Here is a 15,286-nt window from a genome sequence, read left to right as displayed (position 1 = left end):
CCAATATTAAGTTTACCAACAATCAATTTTTTGACTATTTTAATTAAAAATTAAAAAGCAGTCCAGCATTATTTTTCTGGTTAAAGCCATGCACTCTTTATCAATGGATAATAAATAGGATATCCTACAATTTTTCATAAAAAAGAAAATTGTAAGACTCATGCAACTTCAAATACTATACATATTGTTAACATGCCACTAAAAAAAAAATGAGGAGAATTTTGTTATATCTACAACCGTACATACACAATACAAAATAAAGCAATTGTACATGTATATCATTGAACTGTTACAATACTGTTACTACATGACAGAATTAAGATTTAAATGATGCCAATGCACCAACACAAAAAAAGTTAGAAATAATTGGGAAAAGGGAGCAGAAAGTTGAAGAGGGGAGAATAAGTGTGAGAGAAAACAGAGATACAGAGAGAAGGGGAAGTTGAGGAAGAGAGGACAGAGGAAAGAGAGAGAAAGGGAGAGAGAATGAGAGAGAAAGAGAGAGATAGAGAGAGAGAGAGAGAGAGAGATAGAGAGAGAGAGAGAGAGAGAGAGAGAGTGTGTGTGTGGTACATCTCAGAAACAATTAAATATACAATCACTGTACATTACAGATTTACAAAGGGTTTTGGGATACAATAAAATATCAACTTCCTAAAAATACTACTACAGCCAAAATTCATTAAATCTCTGTACACTGTAATGCATTATTCTTTTATAATAAATACTATTTACACAAAAATTACATATGATGAAAATAGAGGACCAAAAGTTCTGCATATCCAGTTATTAACAAGTCTAAACACTGCAAGGTTCACATGACAAAGTTAAAATGAGGTACTTACAATTTATTGCAGTTCCATTCCTTTAATAATTCAAAAATAATAAATATTCCACCCACTACAAGTCATACTCTTTAAATGGTCTACATTGATACAGTCATGCTATTATAGATACAGCAGACTTAAAAAGGAATATAAGCATGTGGCTATTACATTCTTACTTTCTTGTTAACAGTTTTAAAAGAGTTCTGGCATGAAAATACAGGTCAATGATAATCACAAGAACATCAAATCTTGAAGAAGTTCATGATTACAAAAATAATAATAATAAGCAAACTTTTAATATAGCCCAGGAGGAAGAATCCTTTACTCATCATATTATAGTGGCTTTAAGCAATCAAAGACTTTACCATGTTATGTATAGCATTATCATATCAAAAGCTATTTAGGCAATCATCTCACAATAAAGGAAATACAAATGTGAACGGAAAATTTCTTTAAGTGTGTTTTCCTTTCTAAACAGTGATTTGTTTGCTTAGTTTTTTATATCACAAAAATGTCTATATCACTAAAATTGCACATTATGAGGTGAATCTTCATAAAATTGGCATAGCAAATAAGCTGTAAATACATAGTGAAACAAAAAAACAACAGAATCAATCAAATCAGAAATGGCATAAAATCATATTTTTGTTGCCATGGAAATACATCAATATTACTTTCTCATGACTTATGATTCATTTCTCATTCCATTAAAATCAATCCAGTCATTTTGATACGATTAAAAATATACTTATTTCCACTCGTATAATTTGATAAATCAAATCACACAGAATGTTTTTCCGCAAATGTCTAAGTGACAAAATTGCAACAAGTCTTTAAAACCGACTTGTCTTGAATAATATACACACCTAACATCCACCGACAGTATACCGGTACTGTCTCTATAATAGCATTGATTTTCACAAGTACATGTTAACAACCAAGCTAATACTTGCAGTAAAAACAACAAAATACAAGGCACGACAGCAACAACATAAAAAATGATGCACAAGGTACATGAGTTTTCAAGTACCATGAAATCAAAACATATCAATTTTTTTTTTTAATCTCATGCAGACCAACATAAAATATTGTCTGTTCTGTTTGCCAAATATCGATACTGAAACAATACCACTTTAAAGAATAAATGGTTGACTAAAATTAACATACACACAACTCTGTCCTCCCTAGATTTGTGTATTTACCACTATCAATATATAACACGATGTCAGCGGTGGGATATCTAAAGCTAGAAGGGCATTCACTCTGTGTTAAAGTATATGAGTTAACGCCCTTCTGGCTCCAAACAGAAGATATACATGGTACCATCTGTATACAATATGAAAATACATGATAATAGAAAGAAAGTTACTTTTTCTTCTTGACCATTATCAGTATCATGTACATATGTCAAAGTCACATCATCCAGTACATCATGCTGGCTTCTAATTTAAAAAAAAATGTTAACAGGAGAAATTTGTGCTAGGTATGCTATTGTTATGCTTTGGTTAGATCTAATGTGTCCATAATATCTTGGGCTGAGCTGAACTGGCGAATAATTTTAAATCCATGCTCATGATTTTTAAGTCTGGGATAGGTATGTAAGTATATAAGGACATCAAAATATTTCTCTACAGTAGTAAAATGTTCATTAAATGTTTCAGACATTCTGTATTATAAAGGCCAACAATACAAAAAATAATCTGTAAATGTTATACTGGAGAATACTGAAATTCAATTATCTATCCTGAAGTCCTAAAGTGACAGATCCAGGATATGGTGGTAGAGGGAGTGTATTCACATGATTCATGCATTCAATGAGAGTTGGCCAAAAAGATGGGATGCATACAGATTCTGGGCCCCTGTATATTCACTATGGCTGTAGTATATCCTTCCTGTCAGTTGTCCTGTTTACTTTGATTTAAAACAAAAAGGCTAGCTGCTTAAACTTTTCCGCATAAAACCCTTTCATGAAAGGCTCAAAGTTCAAGGGATAGCAGTTTGGTGGACTTGTGGTCCAGGTCTAGTCCAAAGGCATCATCAGGCGGTCCAATGCCATGACCGCTGCCTGTGCCACAGCCTCTGCTTGTCATAGAACAAGGGGTGTGTGGAGAGGTTCTGGTCCAGAACCATAGAGGAGCTTCAATGTCATGACCGTTGCCTGTTCTACCAGCTGTGCTCATGGTAGACGTGGGACTGTGGAGGGGATGTAGTCCAGAGGGTGTAGTCCAGAGGGGTCTAGTCCAGAGGGATAACATCTGGAGGTCCAATGCCATGACCGCTGCTTGTGCTACCAGCTCTGCTTGTTGTAGAACTGGTGGCCACGCTGCTGCTACGGCTCGCTCCTTGCTGATCAATGTAGTAGGGAGGGGGTGGGTACTAGGAAAGAATAAAATGATTGAAAAACAATTCAAAGTCTCATTAAATAATGTAATGGGCTATGAATAGCGGTGGCAGTTCTAGGGGTGCTCATTTCCCCCCCCCCCCCCCCAGTTTCTTCAAGCTACCCAAATTTTTTGTGAGGCAAATGTAGAGAATGAATGCAAGAACTCCCAAGCCCCCCCCCCCCCCTACACAAAAGTCCGGCCCGTATTGACTTTACACACCGGACTTGGGGAGGTGTTTTCAAAAGGAGGGAACATGAATTATGCGTACCCTAAATAACGCTGAGTGGGGGGCCGGGACAGCATTTAACTGTATTTCCACAAAAGTGCAATGAATGAAATGGGGTATGATGTAAAATGAGTATGATGTGATAGAGGCAAACAAAAATTCAATCCGGAGAGAATTTTGTTTTACTTTTTTGTTATTAAATATAAATCTTTTTTTTTGTCAGACCTATAAGAAACCAAAATATATAAATGGAAAATGAATTAAAACTGTTTTCTAATTCTTACCTGGATCCTGTCACTCTGAAGCAAAGAATAAAGGTCCAAGTCTGCTGAAATGAGACAAATATTTGTGGCAATTGATTAAAGTGACTCGGTGGAGTACAGTACCGATGATCGGGGTAATAAAATCCAGAATAATGTAGAACATGTACATATTGTTAACATGTATTAGATAAAAAAACAATACAGTAAGAACAGGTTAAACATCAGGTGATTTATTTCTACTTCACACATATTTTAGCCATTCAGCTCACCACATGTTTTCCAAAAGGTAAGCATGGTTTAAATATGGTATCGATTGTATGATAGAATTCCTTATCTTGTACATAATAATAATAATATTAATAATTGAACATTATTATATAGCGCATAACACATAGGCAAATCGCATGTCTCTATGCACTTTAAGAAAAAGAAAAAACAATGCACTGGGTTCATGATTCTGATTATTTATGAAGTGGTGAAGATATATAATTGATAAAGGTTTTAAAGGATCCTATACTTTCCAGTTGTTCCACAAAAAAGCGGCTGCATATGAAAAAGACCTTTCCTCGTATGATTTTGTCATTGTTTGTGGAACACAAAGCAGGGACTTGGAACTGGAACGTAGCATTCTATCTGGTTTACATGGAGTTAGCAATTCGGTAAGATAAAAAGGAGCTAGTTGATGTAAATATTGGTAGGTAAATAGAAGTATCATACCTTGATAGTCGGCAGAGTTAGTCGGGAGCGGATGCAGACCTAGGAGTGAGGTATAGTCAGGGAACAAGGAGAGAGGGCCTGGGGCTGGTAGATCTATACCAGGCAAAATCCGATGACCAATGGACGATACCGGAGGCACTAGGGAATGGGATACGCTCTCCAGGAACGTTGACCTGCAGAAGAAGAAGAAAGCGTTGGAAATACAATGAAACTCTCACATTGAGTACTATCATGATTTTCGTAGGTGGGTGATCTTTGTAAAGATTGCAAACACATTCTCTATTGGTAATCACAACACAGTAACTCATACTTGGAATCTTACACCATACATAACCCTATCACTCACCTTAAGCCAAATTGTTACCCTCACCCTACTATTAATCCTTGTAAGGTTTTTTTTTGTGCCTGAAAATTGCCAGTTTCTAGTTCACAAAAAGTTTCTGGCTTTACCTTAAACAATTCTTTTATAAGACAGGGCCCCCAAAACAGGAGATTAAATGAGACATTAATGGGAATGTGGACGAAGTACGAAATTTGTTCGTTCGTTTCATTTTCATAAAAAAACAAAGCAAAAGCAAATAAAAATATGAGTATATATATACATACTAAGGCAGAGAATGTTCAGTTTATACAATAACTTCAAATGAAATTGGAGAACAAAGGAAAAGCCCATGGTGGCCTTGTTTAAAAAGTCCCCCTGAATATTATAATTTACCGGTATATTACAGATATCACAAAAAACAGTGATAAACACATTATACAGACAATCAATTACAAAAACATGTGTGATATAATGTAAAATTGGAGGGGGTGAGAAGGTTTGGAAGGTAAATTCAAAGGTACTCAGAATACAAGGTCAGTTTTATTTGTTTTTTAAACATTGAACTGTTTTTATATAGGCGTACGACTTCAGGTACAGTGTTCCATGTTTGGCAAATTTAATCAAATAACCTTATTAAGAAAAGTGATATTCCATGTAACATATATTTTGATATTTGAACAGTGAACAATCTCTTCCACAACTACATGTACCGATGGAGATGAAACATGTTGGATATTTTGATATCCGAGAGGTGTGGAAAAAACCCAGTTGCACTTTCCTCCCTTCTTTAATATCACTCTCATGTACCTTTCTCTCTTTCACCCATCGATTCTTGTTTTCTTTTGTGAATGTTCCCTTTCTTTGTTTTCTCTCACTTCTCTCCTTCTATCTCTCTCTCTCTCTCTCTCTCTCTCTTTCTTACCCTCTCCCTGTAAGGAGTTCACTTATCAACTCTTTCAATCGAAAGTGAAAGAAATCCCCTAGTTCTCTATGCATCGACTGGGAAGTGCTCTACAATTCACATTGTTTGGTTGGTATTTCAGGACAACTGATTATCACTTCACATAAACATTCTTGGTACAAATTTGCAGACAATCCCTTTGAAATGTGTCCTAATTTGAATACCAGTACCCACGTTTCAATGGGATATTGCTGAACTTGTAGTAAGGACAGTTTTCATGAGACATTCCCTGATGGCTTAACTATACTCTTACAGCAGATTCACAGAATCATTAGAGAGGAATATTGGGCCTTTGGTATCCATTAGGACTACAGGCACCTTTCAGACACAAAGAAGTATACTGCTAGAAAACACTGCCACAGCTAAATAAACAAGATAAGCATATCGCCCTTCACATTTCTGTATCTTATAAGACACAAATCAGCGAGTATGCAATTCACTTGAGTAGGAGCCTCTGGCTTGTCATGATCACTCACGTAATCACGTTATCACGTGTTTATCTGCGAAGTGTAGGGTCGACAGACTCAACACTTTGTTTTTTTACAAGCCGGTAAATCAGAAATACTCATGCTTTTGCAGGTATGCGACAGAACTCTTTGCGTACTTAACCCAACATTTTACCACTTGAAAAAAAAATACAAGAGCTTGTTATTCAGACTAATCATGACATAGACATATATAGGAACAGCTATATAGTCTAGCCATATTCATGCATGGATCTTTTGTGTCTATTCTTAGTGACCATTTAGATTTACCGGTAGCTTGTTAACATCTGTATCAAGCACCATCACTGTTTGTGTTTTACAAATGTTCGGTCACATAACCCAACATTTTGTAGATCAGATTGGGTGTTCTACTAAAGTACTGACGTTATTACATGAGTGATCGTTAACAAGCCGGAGCCACTGTTGTGTAGAGTTAAAAAATGTCATTCCCCCAATCATTTACATGCTAAGTTTTGTTGCATGCAAATGTTTTGTTACGTAGTTTACTACATCAAGTCTGAATAGGGCCGGATATTTAGCAAGTGTTAGTTTGAAAACATGTGCACAAACTCATGCTGACACTACTCTACTCTCTCTACGCTTCACTAACACATGCAATGATGGATTGGTGAAAATGACAGACTGAAAGACAGAAAGACAAACATACACCACACACACACACACACACAAACACCAATAAACACAGCAAGGCAAACAGATAGTATTCATGCAGACATGGAGAACTTTTCCTGTTTTATTTAATCTCATTCTTACCGCAGTCTGATGTCGTCCAACAATGTGGTATACAACAGCAATCAAGAAATGCCAGGAAAAAAATAAAAATGATAAAAAGGCAACGATTACTTATCAAATATTTACAAACAAAATAATCACTTCAAGCGCACAAAAAAAAAATTTAAAAAAATCAAACTCCTAGATTATGCCCAAACCACTTGAACCTATTCTCATCTACATCAAAAATGATGAAAGACTACAATTTCCCCAAAAATAATTTTCAAACCAGAGACCAATAAATACAATTCTAATTTGTTGCATTATTTCTTGCGTGGTATTTAAAATGCTTAAAATCTTTAAACATCAAATGATGAAACACATATTAGGCTCAATACCCAAATCCCATGCTAGTCAAATTTGCTGTACATTTAATAATGTGAAATTCTCTACTTTGCACTTTTTTGGCCATGTGATTCTATCAAAGTTACTTTAGGATGTACCTCCCTTATGTTATGGTCACATTACCCAAAAGTAGCCTGCTCGGCGGCCGAGCGGCGATTTTTTAACCAATTCTGCCCGCCGGCTGCCCGGCCACCGAGCGGCGGCCGCCCAGGCACCGCTCGTTTTTAGGGCATCGCTCGGTCGCCGCTGAAGTTTTAGCGCGGAGTTAAAATTTGGGCGGCGCCTGCTCACTTTTCAATCGCCGCCCAAAATACGCTCGGTGCCTGGGCGGTCGCCGCCCGGGCACCGACCTAATCGCTGAGCGATGCCTAATTCCAGCAGCGACCGAGCAGGCTACTGATCGGTCGGTCGCTGCTCTGATTTGTGACCATAGCTTAAGAGGTTATTTCAATCATTTACCACTATTTTCAGAGAAAGTGAAAGTTAAAGTTAAAATTAGTATAATTTAGGACATATGGCCAATAGCCTTAAAGAAGCATTTTCCTCACCTATACAAGTAGCTTGATTTAAAGCAAACATTACACATACAGAAATCTTTACACTATTTATGTACTACATAATCATGTGTATAAACAATAGATCAATAATACAGTATTCTACCATATTTCTATGTCATTCAACATTTTTTATTTTTTTCATACTATGCAACCATACAAGATAATTGCTGTTGAAATGATACAAAATATACTTAATCTCTCTCTCCAAATTTATTTTTTGAGAGGACTATTTCACTTCTCGACTTTGCATCTATGCTATGTTGTAAAGCGCTTAGAGACATTTGTATTAAGTGTATATAAAAATTAAATATTATTATTATTTTTGAATTGTTTCTGTTTATTGTCCCTTTCATCGTTTGCGGACAGATTTGACACTAGCTTTGAAGCAATTTTGACGGCAATTCTACTTTGACAAATACCCCAGGTTTTGTTTGGGGAATTTTAAAAGTATGATTTAATATGTGTATATCCTGATACATAAAAGCACAACAAGTCAGTGTAGATTAAATAGCTTATGAATCTAAAATCAAACAGAACAGAAATGACAGATATACTATACAATATATACAAATATGGACGAAACAGATTTTTAGCTTTCTATATTTCTCTTACTAATTTGCCAATATCACAATACTGGTATATATATAACTTCCTCTCAAACTTGAGAAAATTTAATAAAATATTTCACTAAACACTATGCCAAAAAAGAGAAAGCTTTTCCTATTACTCACTATTTTTATATTTTTGTATACAACTCTTTATCAACAAATTCACATATACATATCATACAATTTTTTAGAAATAAAAGAAATTGTCCCAGATCTGTTTTGGAAATCAAGGACGCGTCAAAATATGCCAAATATGAGGAAATCAGAAATATTATTTTTGCAGTGCCAAACAAAAATGAAATTTGAAGGGAAAAAAAGGTAGCTTCATTCAATGGATTGTTTTAGAACAGGAAAAACCAATGCCCCAAGCATGACCAACAAACAAACAAACAAACAAACATACAAACAAACAACTACATCCTAACAACCCGAGCCAAAAAAACAAGCAGAATCACCTGACACAGAACAAACATACAAAAAAAGACAACTTAGGGAAAACAAAAATATCATACAAAGAAACACCACAGATACACACCAAGAAAACACTATCAAAATTTCAAAAGATAAACTGCTTATGAAAACATGTAACAACAGTCACAACACATTAGAGAGCACACACTATCTGATAATGGGTGGTATTCTCATAAGTTAAGCCGGGACTAAGTCCGGACTAAGTCCAGACTAAACAAGAATTTTAGTTCACACTTCTATGGAATGCTAGCTTTTATCTTCCTCCTTCAATATTCATGACAAAGATAATCTACCAAAGACTTTTTGGAAATTCAGTTCATACTCATATTATCTTTTTCTTCCCATTTCATTGCAAAATTATTTTTTTGGAGACTTTTCATTGAAGGATTAAAATAATCTGTACAGGATAAATGAGTTGACAACAGGCACTCCATAAAAGTGTGGACTAACTTAGTGCGCGCTAACTTAGTACGCACTACCAGAATACCACCCAATGTGGTTGAAAGATAAGAATGTGTAAATATTGATGAGCTATGTCAACATGAGTTATTCATATGTTATTTCATGTATCTAGATATAGTCGGTATAGAAAAGAGTTACCGTATTGAAGAAGAAAAAGGGAGGAAAGACACATATACTGACTGCATGGCGTTAATGTTTGGGTAAAAGAGACTTAAAAGCAAAACAAATACACAAAAAACACATACAAACACATATACATTGGTGAAAAAAGCCATATAGTAATAGATGAGAGTACATTGATATGTCCTTATAGTTACGAAAAGAAACTCAAACAAAAAAACTTCACACTAAGATATAGGTAACTTATTAAGCAAAAGCAAAAGCAAAATAAAGGTCACATTCAATTTTTTTTTTTAAATACACAAATAACACAAACAAAAAACTGACCCAAACAAGCAAACATGCAATCAAGCTATACATCTATCTACAAACATGCAAGAGGCATCAAGTTTCCTGACATTGACAAAGCTAATTGTTTGATTAAAGTGTGGTGTTAATGCTTTGTGACAGATTAATTATCGGGTGCAGTTAGTATGGCACTAATTAGAAGACCCTATCTAATGAAAATGCAACTCTGTATCAATGGAAAACTTAATGAATGTAGAATAAAAAAATAAAGGAATACTAAACATTTTCCCGTTCTGTATTGGGACTTTTCAGAGAGCTATTACTCCTCTGAAAGGCACTAAAATAGCATTTAATTGATATAATTTCAATCTATGGCTCATCAGCTTTCCGTCGATATAGAACTCCTCTTGTTCATTTTTCACTTCAGACAGGGTCTTTGATTGTTATGTTATTGTAGAAAATTAGTGTATTAAAATGGCTTTTTTAAGTTTAACTGCCCAATGTGATTAAGAGATGTTTCAAATTCAGTGGATTAGAGGGAGCGAACCCCCAAACCATAATCAGTTTTCATTCTGACACCAACAAAGGGTTAATGTTTTCTCAATTTTTTTGTTTAAGGGACAAATACAAACAATTCTAATAGGTAAATTAATTAATGCAGTTACACAAATATTGTTCCTTTGAAGGTATTCCTATTCCTGAGGAATATTTCTAATGCTTCAAGATACCATGTCCCCATGGACACTCACTAATCTACACACGAAACATCATGTTCAGTCAGTTATGATAAGGGCTATATCTATGTTCGTTATGAGACCTCTGTCTGTGAGGGGTGAAACTGAGTGAGAACTGATCGTCATAATTGCCACCGTCACTAAAATCCAACGAGTCTCCAAGGGAGAGCAGACCGGACGGTAACGGTGGTAAACCCCGTGCCGTCTCGTACTCATAGTGCCAGTTTCTAGATTGCTCTGACCTACTTGAAAGATCAAAAGGAAGATCAACGCACCCTTTGGACGTTGGCGTCGGCAGCATGGGCAAGGGAGGCATGTGCGGCGTCTCCCGGCCTCTCTCCACGCGACCGCTGGCCTGGTCCGTGCTCGACGACGACGACGTCACAGGTGCTTCCCTGATGTCGTCATCGTCGTCATCGTCTGGAATCTGCTGCTCCCGTGCGGTGGTGTAATCCTGTTCGATTGTCCCGTCATCGTCATCGTCCTCATCCTCTTCTTCCTCCTCCATCTCCTCCTCGATGTCCCCATCCTTGTCGCTGTCTATCTTCTGTGGCTCGGGCTCCTTGACCATGGCAGGTCTGAGTGGCATATCATCCTCCTCATCATCATCGTCATCGTCGTCATCATCGTCTTCTTCAGAGCTGCTCAATGTGAGGTCAATGACCACTTCTTTGGGTTTGGGACTGTCTGCTGATTGTGCTGTAAGAAAAACAAAACAATAATCTTTCAAAAATTGCTTGCACTTTTAGGTTACAAAGAATTTGTAGTTTTTCTATGGTATGCCACAACTTTGAATATCTCAAAACTACTCGAAATTCAAATGAAAAGTATGAAGAAAAAAAAAAGTGACCTCTATTTAAATTTGAACATCTTGAACATCTGTGCATGGGCTTTGAGAAATTTTCCACCAAAAATCATATCTGATAATTGATTTTAAAGATCGGTCTCCAGATAATACAGGGTTAGGATTTGGATTACTCCAGGAGGGTGTTTCACAAAGACTGAGATCGACTTTAAGTTGGATCTAACTATGGCAGGCCATTCATGCCACTAGTTGCTCTCAGCATTGGTCTCTCAATTATGATCTTAAGTTATTTTTTCAAATTTTAAAAAAATGTAAATTCTGTAGATTTGTGCCCACGATTTGTACCTCCCTTGAAAAACCAATGCCAGGAATGGTTAGAGGAACTGGTGGCATGAACGGCCTACTATAGTTAAGTCCAACTTAAAGTTGATTTTAGTCTTTGTGAAACACTCCCCAGGTATATGCCTGGTACACGTCTGTGTAAACCCAATTTAATATGTGAAATCAAATAAATATAGGACGGCGTGCTTACATGTGCTAGGTGGAGCTGCAGGAGCACTGGAGGGTGAGGACACTATTGCTGTAACAGATGAGGAGAGGACATGGGATGGTTTCTCTTGCTTGGGACCAAGAGGAGTCCAGGAACCATCCTCAACGAAGATGATCTCATTGCTCTCGGGAGGGTTGCGTAGAATCTCCAGGAAAAGGCTGGAGTGAGTGAGAAAAGAATTGAACAATGATATTGATACTGAATTACAATCACGACTTGAGTTGAGTAATTGATCATACTTATCTTGTAAATCAACATTTGTCCCTATATTATTATCATAAATGCTAAATATATTACTCATTGCGGGCCGGCTGGATGTCCAGCCGGCCCGCACCGAGCCAGCGGCCCGTTGATTGGTTGAGCACGCTATTGTCCGTTATTGATCAAATTATTTGACCGACGGTCCGCCCGTAGAGTACAAAACATGCTTGCTTACATTATATTTTATCACCTGACGAAGTGTTGCAGCGGCGCACGAAACGTTGTAATGTTTTAGATCCCTTGTTGACTATACATTGCGAGACAAACGAATATCACTAGCGATGTTATTATTATCAATCACACTTTTTTAAATGTGACCATCAGCCATACATACCCATCAATAACCAGTGAGTCGAATGGAGCCTTCTTGTCACATACAGGACATATCCAAGTAGGTTTCCTGAAAGAGAACAGAGCAAAAATTCTTTAGTACACAAGCATTGTTAACTTTCTTCTACTTTTTGGGTCAATTTATCTAAATTACAGTATTTCAATAATGTACATATAAAGTTTTAAATCTAATTATTCATACCCCTTTTAAATTTTTTTTCCTTTTTTTTCTTCCATAAAACTAAACAATGAAAGTTAGACTGGTTGAATTGCTTTTGTTTTGTAGATGAAACAATTTCAGCTCCTGAACTGCATGTTTCATGTATATTTTTATGTCTATAAAATAAACAACAAATAAAATTACGAACTTTTAAGATTGTTTCCTACATATCCATCCACATTGGGTCAATAGATAAAGATCTTTGTTATTCAAGATTCACATTGTTAGGGGTTGTATTTACCTTTCATTCATCTGGATATAGAGGGATGCATCGAAGCACTGGAGATGAGAGCAAGTAACGGGTCGGCATGGTACCGACATCCTCATCTTGCCTAGAGGACAGATGAGGGAGACTCGAAGACTGGTGGTCGCTATCTCGCTGTCTGGATCATGGGTTAGCTTCTCCTTGACTAGAAAAGATATGAGAACATTCCAAACTTGATTAAACCCTTTCAATCTAGACATGAGAGCAATTGCCAGGTTGGTATTGTACCAACGCTTCATCTTACCAAGGGAACAGGCTAGAGAGATTCTAAGACTGGTGCTGGCAATCTCACTGTCTGGATCATGGGTTAGCTTCTCCTTGACTAGAAAAGATATGAGAACATTTCAAACTTGATTAAAGGGGGTGAAGCATGACAATACTACGTCTTTCCCGTGGCCTACTGCAGTATTCACATGCATGCAACATACGTGAAACCGAAGGGTGAGGAGAACTTCTGTCTGTTTCGCGAACGCTAGTGCGTGCTGACCGTTAATCAAGGCCATTCCTTTTTGTGTGCAGTTGTTCAAAAGAAGACGTAGATGGCATTAACCAGTATTTGCCATGCTACACCCCTTTAAACCCTTTCAAACTAGACATGGGAGCTTGGACGGTTGGTTCAGCATGGTACCAACACTTCATCTTACCAAGGGAACAGGTGAGGCAAACTCGAAGACTGGTGGTAGCTATCTCATCATCTGATCATAGGTAAGCTTCTATTTGCCAATTTGAGAGCCACATGGATTTAGTGATCTCGTATTTCAAACATTCGCAACTCCCTTTATATTATTGGTCTGATTTATCTAAAACATTCAATCTGTTTCTCTTATTTTTCTGTTTCTATTCCAATGAAATTATTACAAGGGTTGAACTAACTACTTACTAAGTGCCCTTGAATGGTCTGGATTTCTGATGCTTCTGCTGCGTAACCTTGTGAGTAGAACCTCTGAATTGAGTTGACGGACCAGGTACACAGACAGGCAGTAGGACTAGATGAAGAGAAAATACAACATGAAATTGGGATTAAGGACACTGACTACAAGTCATTATTGTATAAATTCAGTGATGTAAATGACCTTACCTCCAGGGGCCCTGTCGTATAAAGAGTTGCGAACAATCCAATTCAATAGCAGGTCCTCTAATGATAATTGATTGCAAGTTTGCAATCAATTGCAAATAATTAATGAATAAAATTAATCGCAACTGTGTATAAGACGGAGGTCTTCATTTTTATTATGTTGCTTCTTATACATGAAAAACTAATATTTATGATCACTATTTTTCATTGTGTGCATTTTATATTTAATGTTCTCATATACTTTATATGTAATAAGGCACATGCACCTTTTATCAATACTTGTACTATAATGTAAACATGTTCATCTCAGCCCTTGGGCTGCCGACCATGCTTATTTTATGTCACTGAATATTTGAATATTGAAATGATCCTTGAACAGAACTTCAAAGTAAACTTGATGTCTTACCCTTCCTATTTCTGGTATCCATTGGACTTCAATGTAGTTGGGCATGGTTGCATTGAGTCTCGTCAGCTGAGTAATGTTGATAGGTCGGCCAGGTCGTTTCACCTCCACCCCAGGCTTGTTCTGTGGAAAGCACGGCTGAAAAATAAAAGAAGAGGAAGAACGGTTCTTGTTAAAGGCAGCGTTTAACAATGTTAAATCTGTGATGCATGGTCCTACGTGTTATCAGTGTTTGTGATATGGTGTGATATTGAAGCCCTAAAAAATTTGAGCTTCAAAATGATCAAGAAGTGCCTCAAAAAGGTACAAATCTTTGAGTGACCGGTTTTTCCATACTCATTTTCCCCAATAGACTGTAGTGTTATAAAAACTGTTAGGAAAACAAAAAATGAAATTTTGATTTCCAATCATAACTATCTTGATAATCAGACAGGCAATCGGCTTGTAAAAGTCATGGGATTCCTGACTGACCTAAAGGTTTATGATTATGATTGCAGCATGAGCTAAATCCAGGATTTTGTTTCAGAATCTGAGGCTATGTTACCGAGTCACTTTAAGAATGAACAAATCAGAAAAATACTAATATGCCTCTGCATGTTTCTTACTGAATGATTTTTAAAACATCAAAATCTGGCAGTAGCTTTCTTGTATAGAAGCTCAGCTACGTGAAAGTCTATGGGGAGAAATATATTGCCAAAATTTACATGTAAGCCGCTCTCAAATACATTCCCTCAGTGAAGGAAAAAATGAATGGGGGGCATAAAGGATTCAGAAATCTCTTGAAAGCTCTCAGAGTATATCATATCAATCACAAT

The 15,286-nt window shown here is 36.6% G+C and overlaps 1 protein-coding gene across 3 annotated transcripts in view; it reads right to left on the bottom strand.

Moving 5' to 3' along the window:
• Positions 1-638: 638 nt before the first annotated feature.
• LOC578583 (E3 SUMO-protein ligase PIAS2) overlaps positions 639-15,286 on the bottom strand; it is a 31,464-nt gene continuing 16,816 nt past the window's right edge. Inside the window, exons 5-14 of one of the 3 annotated variants that reach the window (XM_030976287.1) lie at positions 14,475-14,609; positions 13,874-13,979; positions 12,970-13,138; positions 12,513-12,578; positions 11,900-12,075; positions 10,838-11,261; positions 6,960-6,965; positions 4,418-4,590; positions 3,722-3,765; positions 639-3,203 (exon numbers count right to left, since the gene is read on the bottom strand). In XM_030976287.1, coding sequence (XP_030832147.1) covers positions 3,063-3,203; positions 3,722-3,765; positions 4,418-4,590; positions 6,960-6,965; positions 10,838-11,261; positions 11,900-12,075; positions 12,513-12,578; positions 12,970-13,138; positions 13,874-13,979; positions 14,475-14,609 — 1,440 coding nt within the window. In that variant the 3' untranslated portion in view covers positions 639-3,062. The remainder of the gene's footprint in view (positions 3,204-3,721; positions 3,766-4,417; positions 4,591-6,959; positions 6,966-10,837; positions 11,262-11,899; positions 12,076-12,512; positions 12,579-12,969; positions 13,139-13,873; positions 13,980-14,474; positions 14,610-15,286) is intronic. The other 2 variants (XM_030976289.1, XM_030976290.1) reach the window with 2 other exon arrangements.

Source organism: Strongylocentrotus purpuratus, unplaced genomic scaffold (assembly GCF_000002235.5).
Source record: "Strongylocentrotus purpuratus isolate Spur 01 unplaced genomic scaffold, Spur_5.0 spur5_scaffold_9, whole genome shotgun sequence".
Classification (NCBI taxonomy): Eukaryota; Metazoa; Echinodermata; class Echinoidea; order Camarodonta; family Strongylocentrotidae; genus Strongylocentrotus; species Strongylocentrotus purpuratus.
This window is presented reverse-complemented; position numbering and strand designations above follow the sequence as displayed.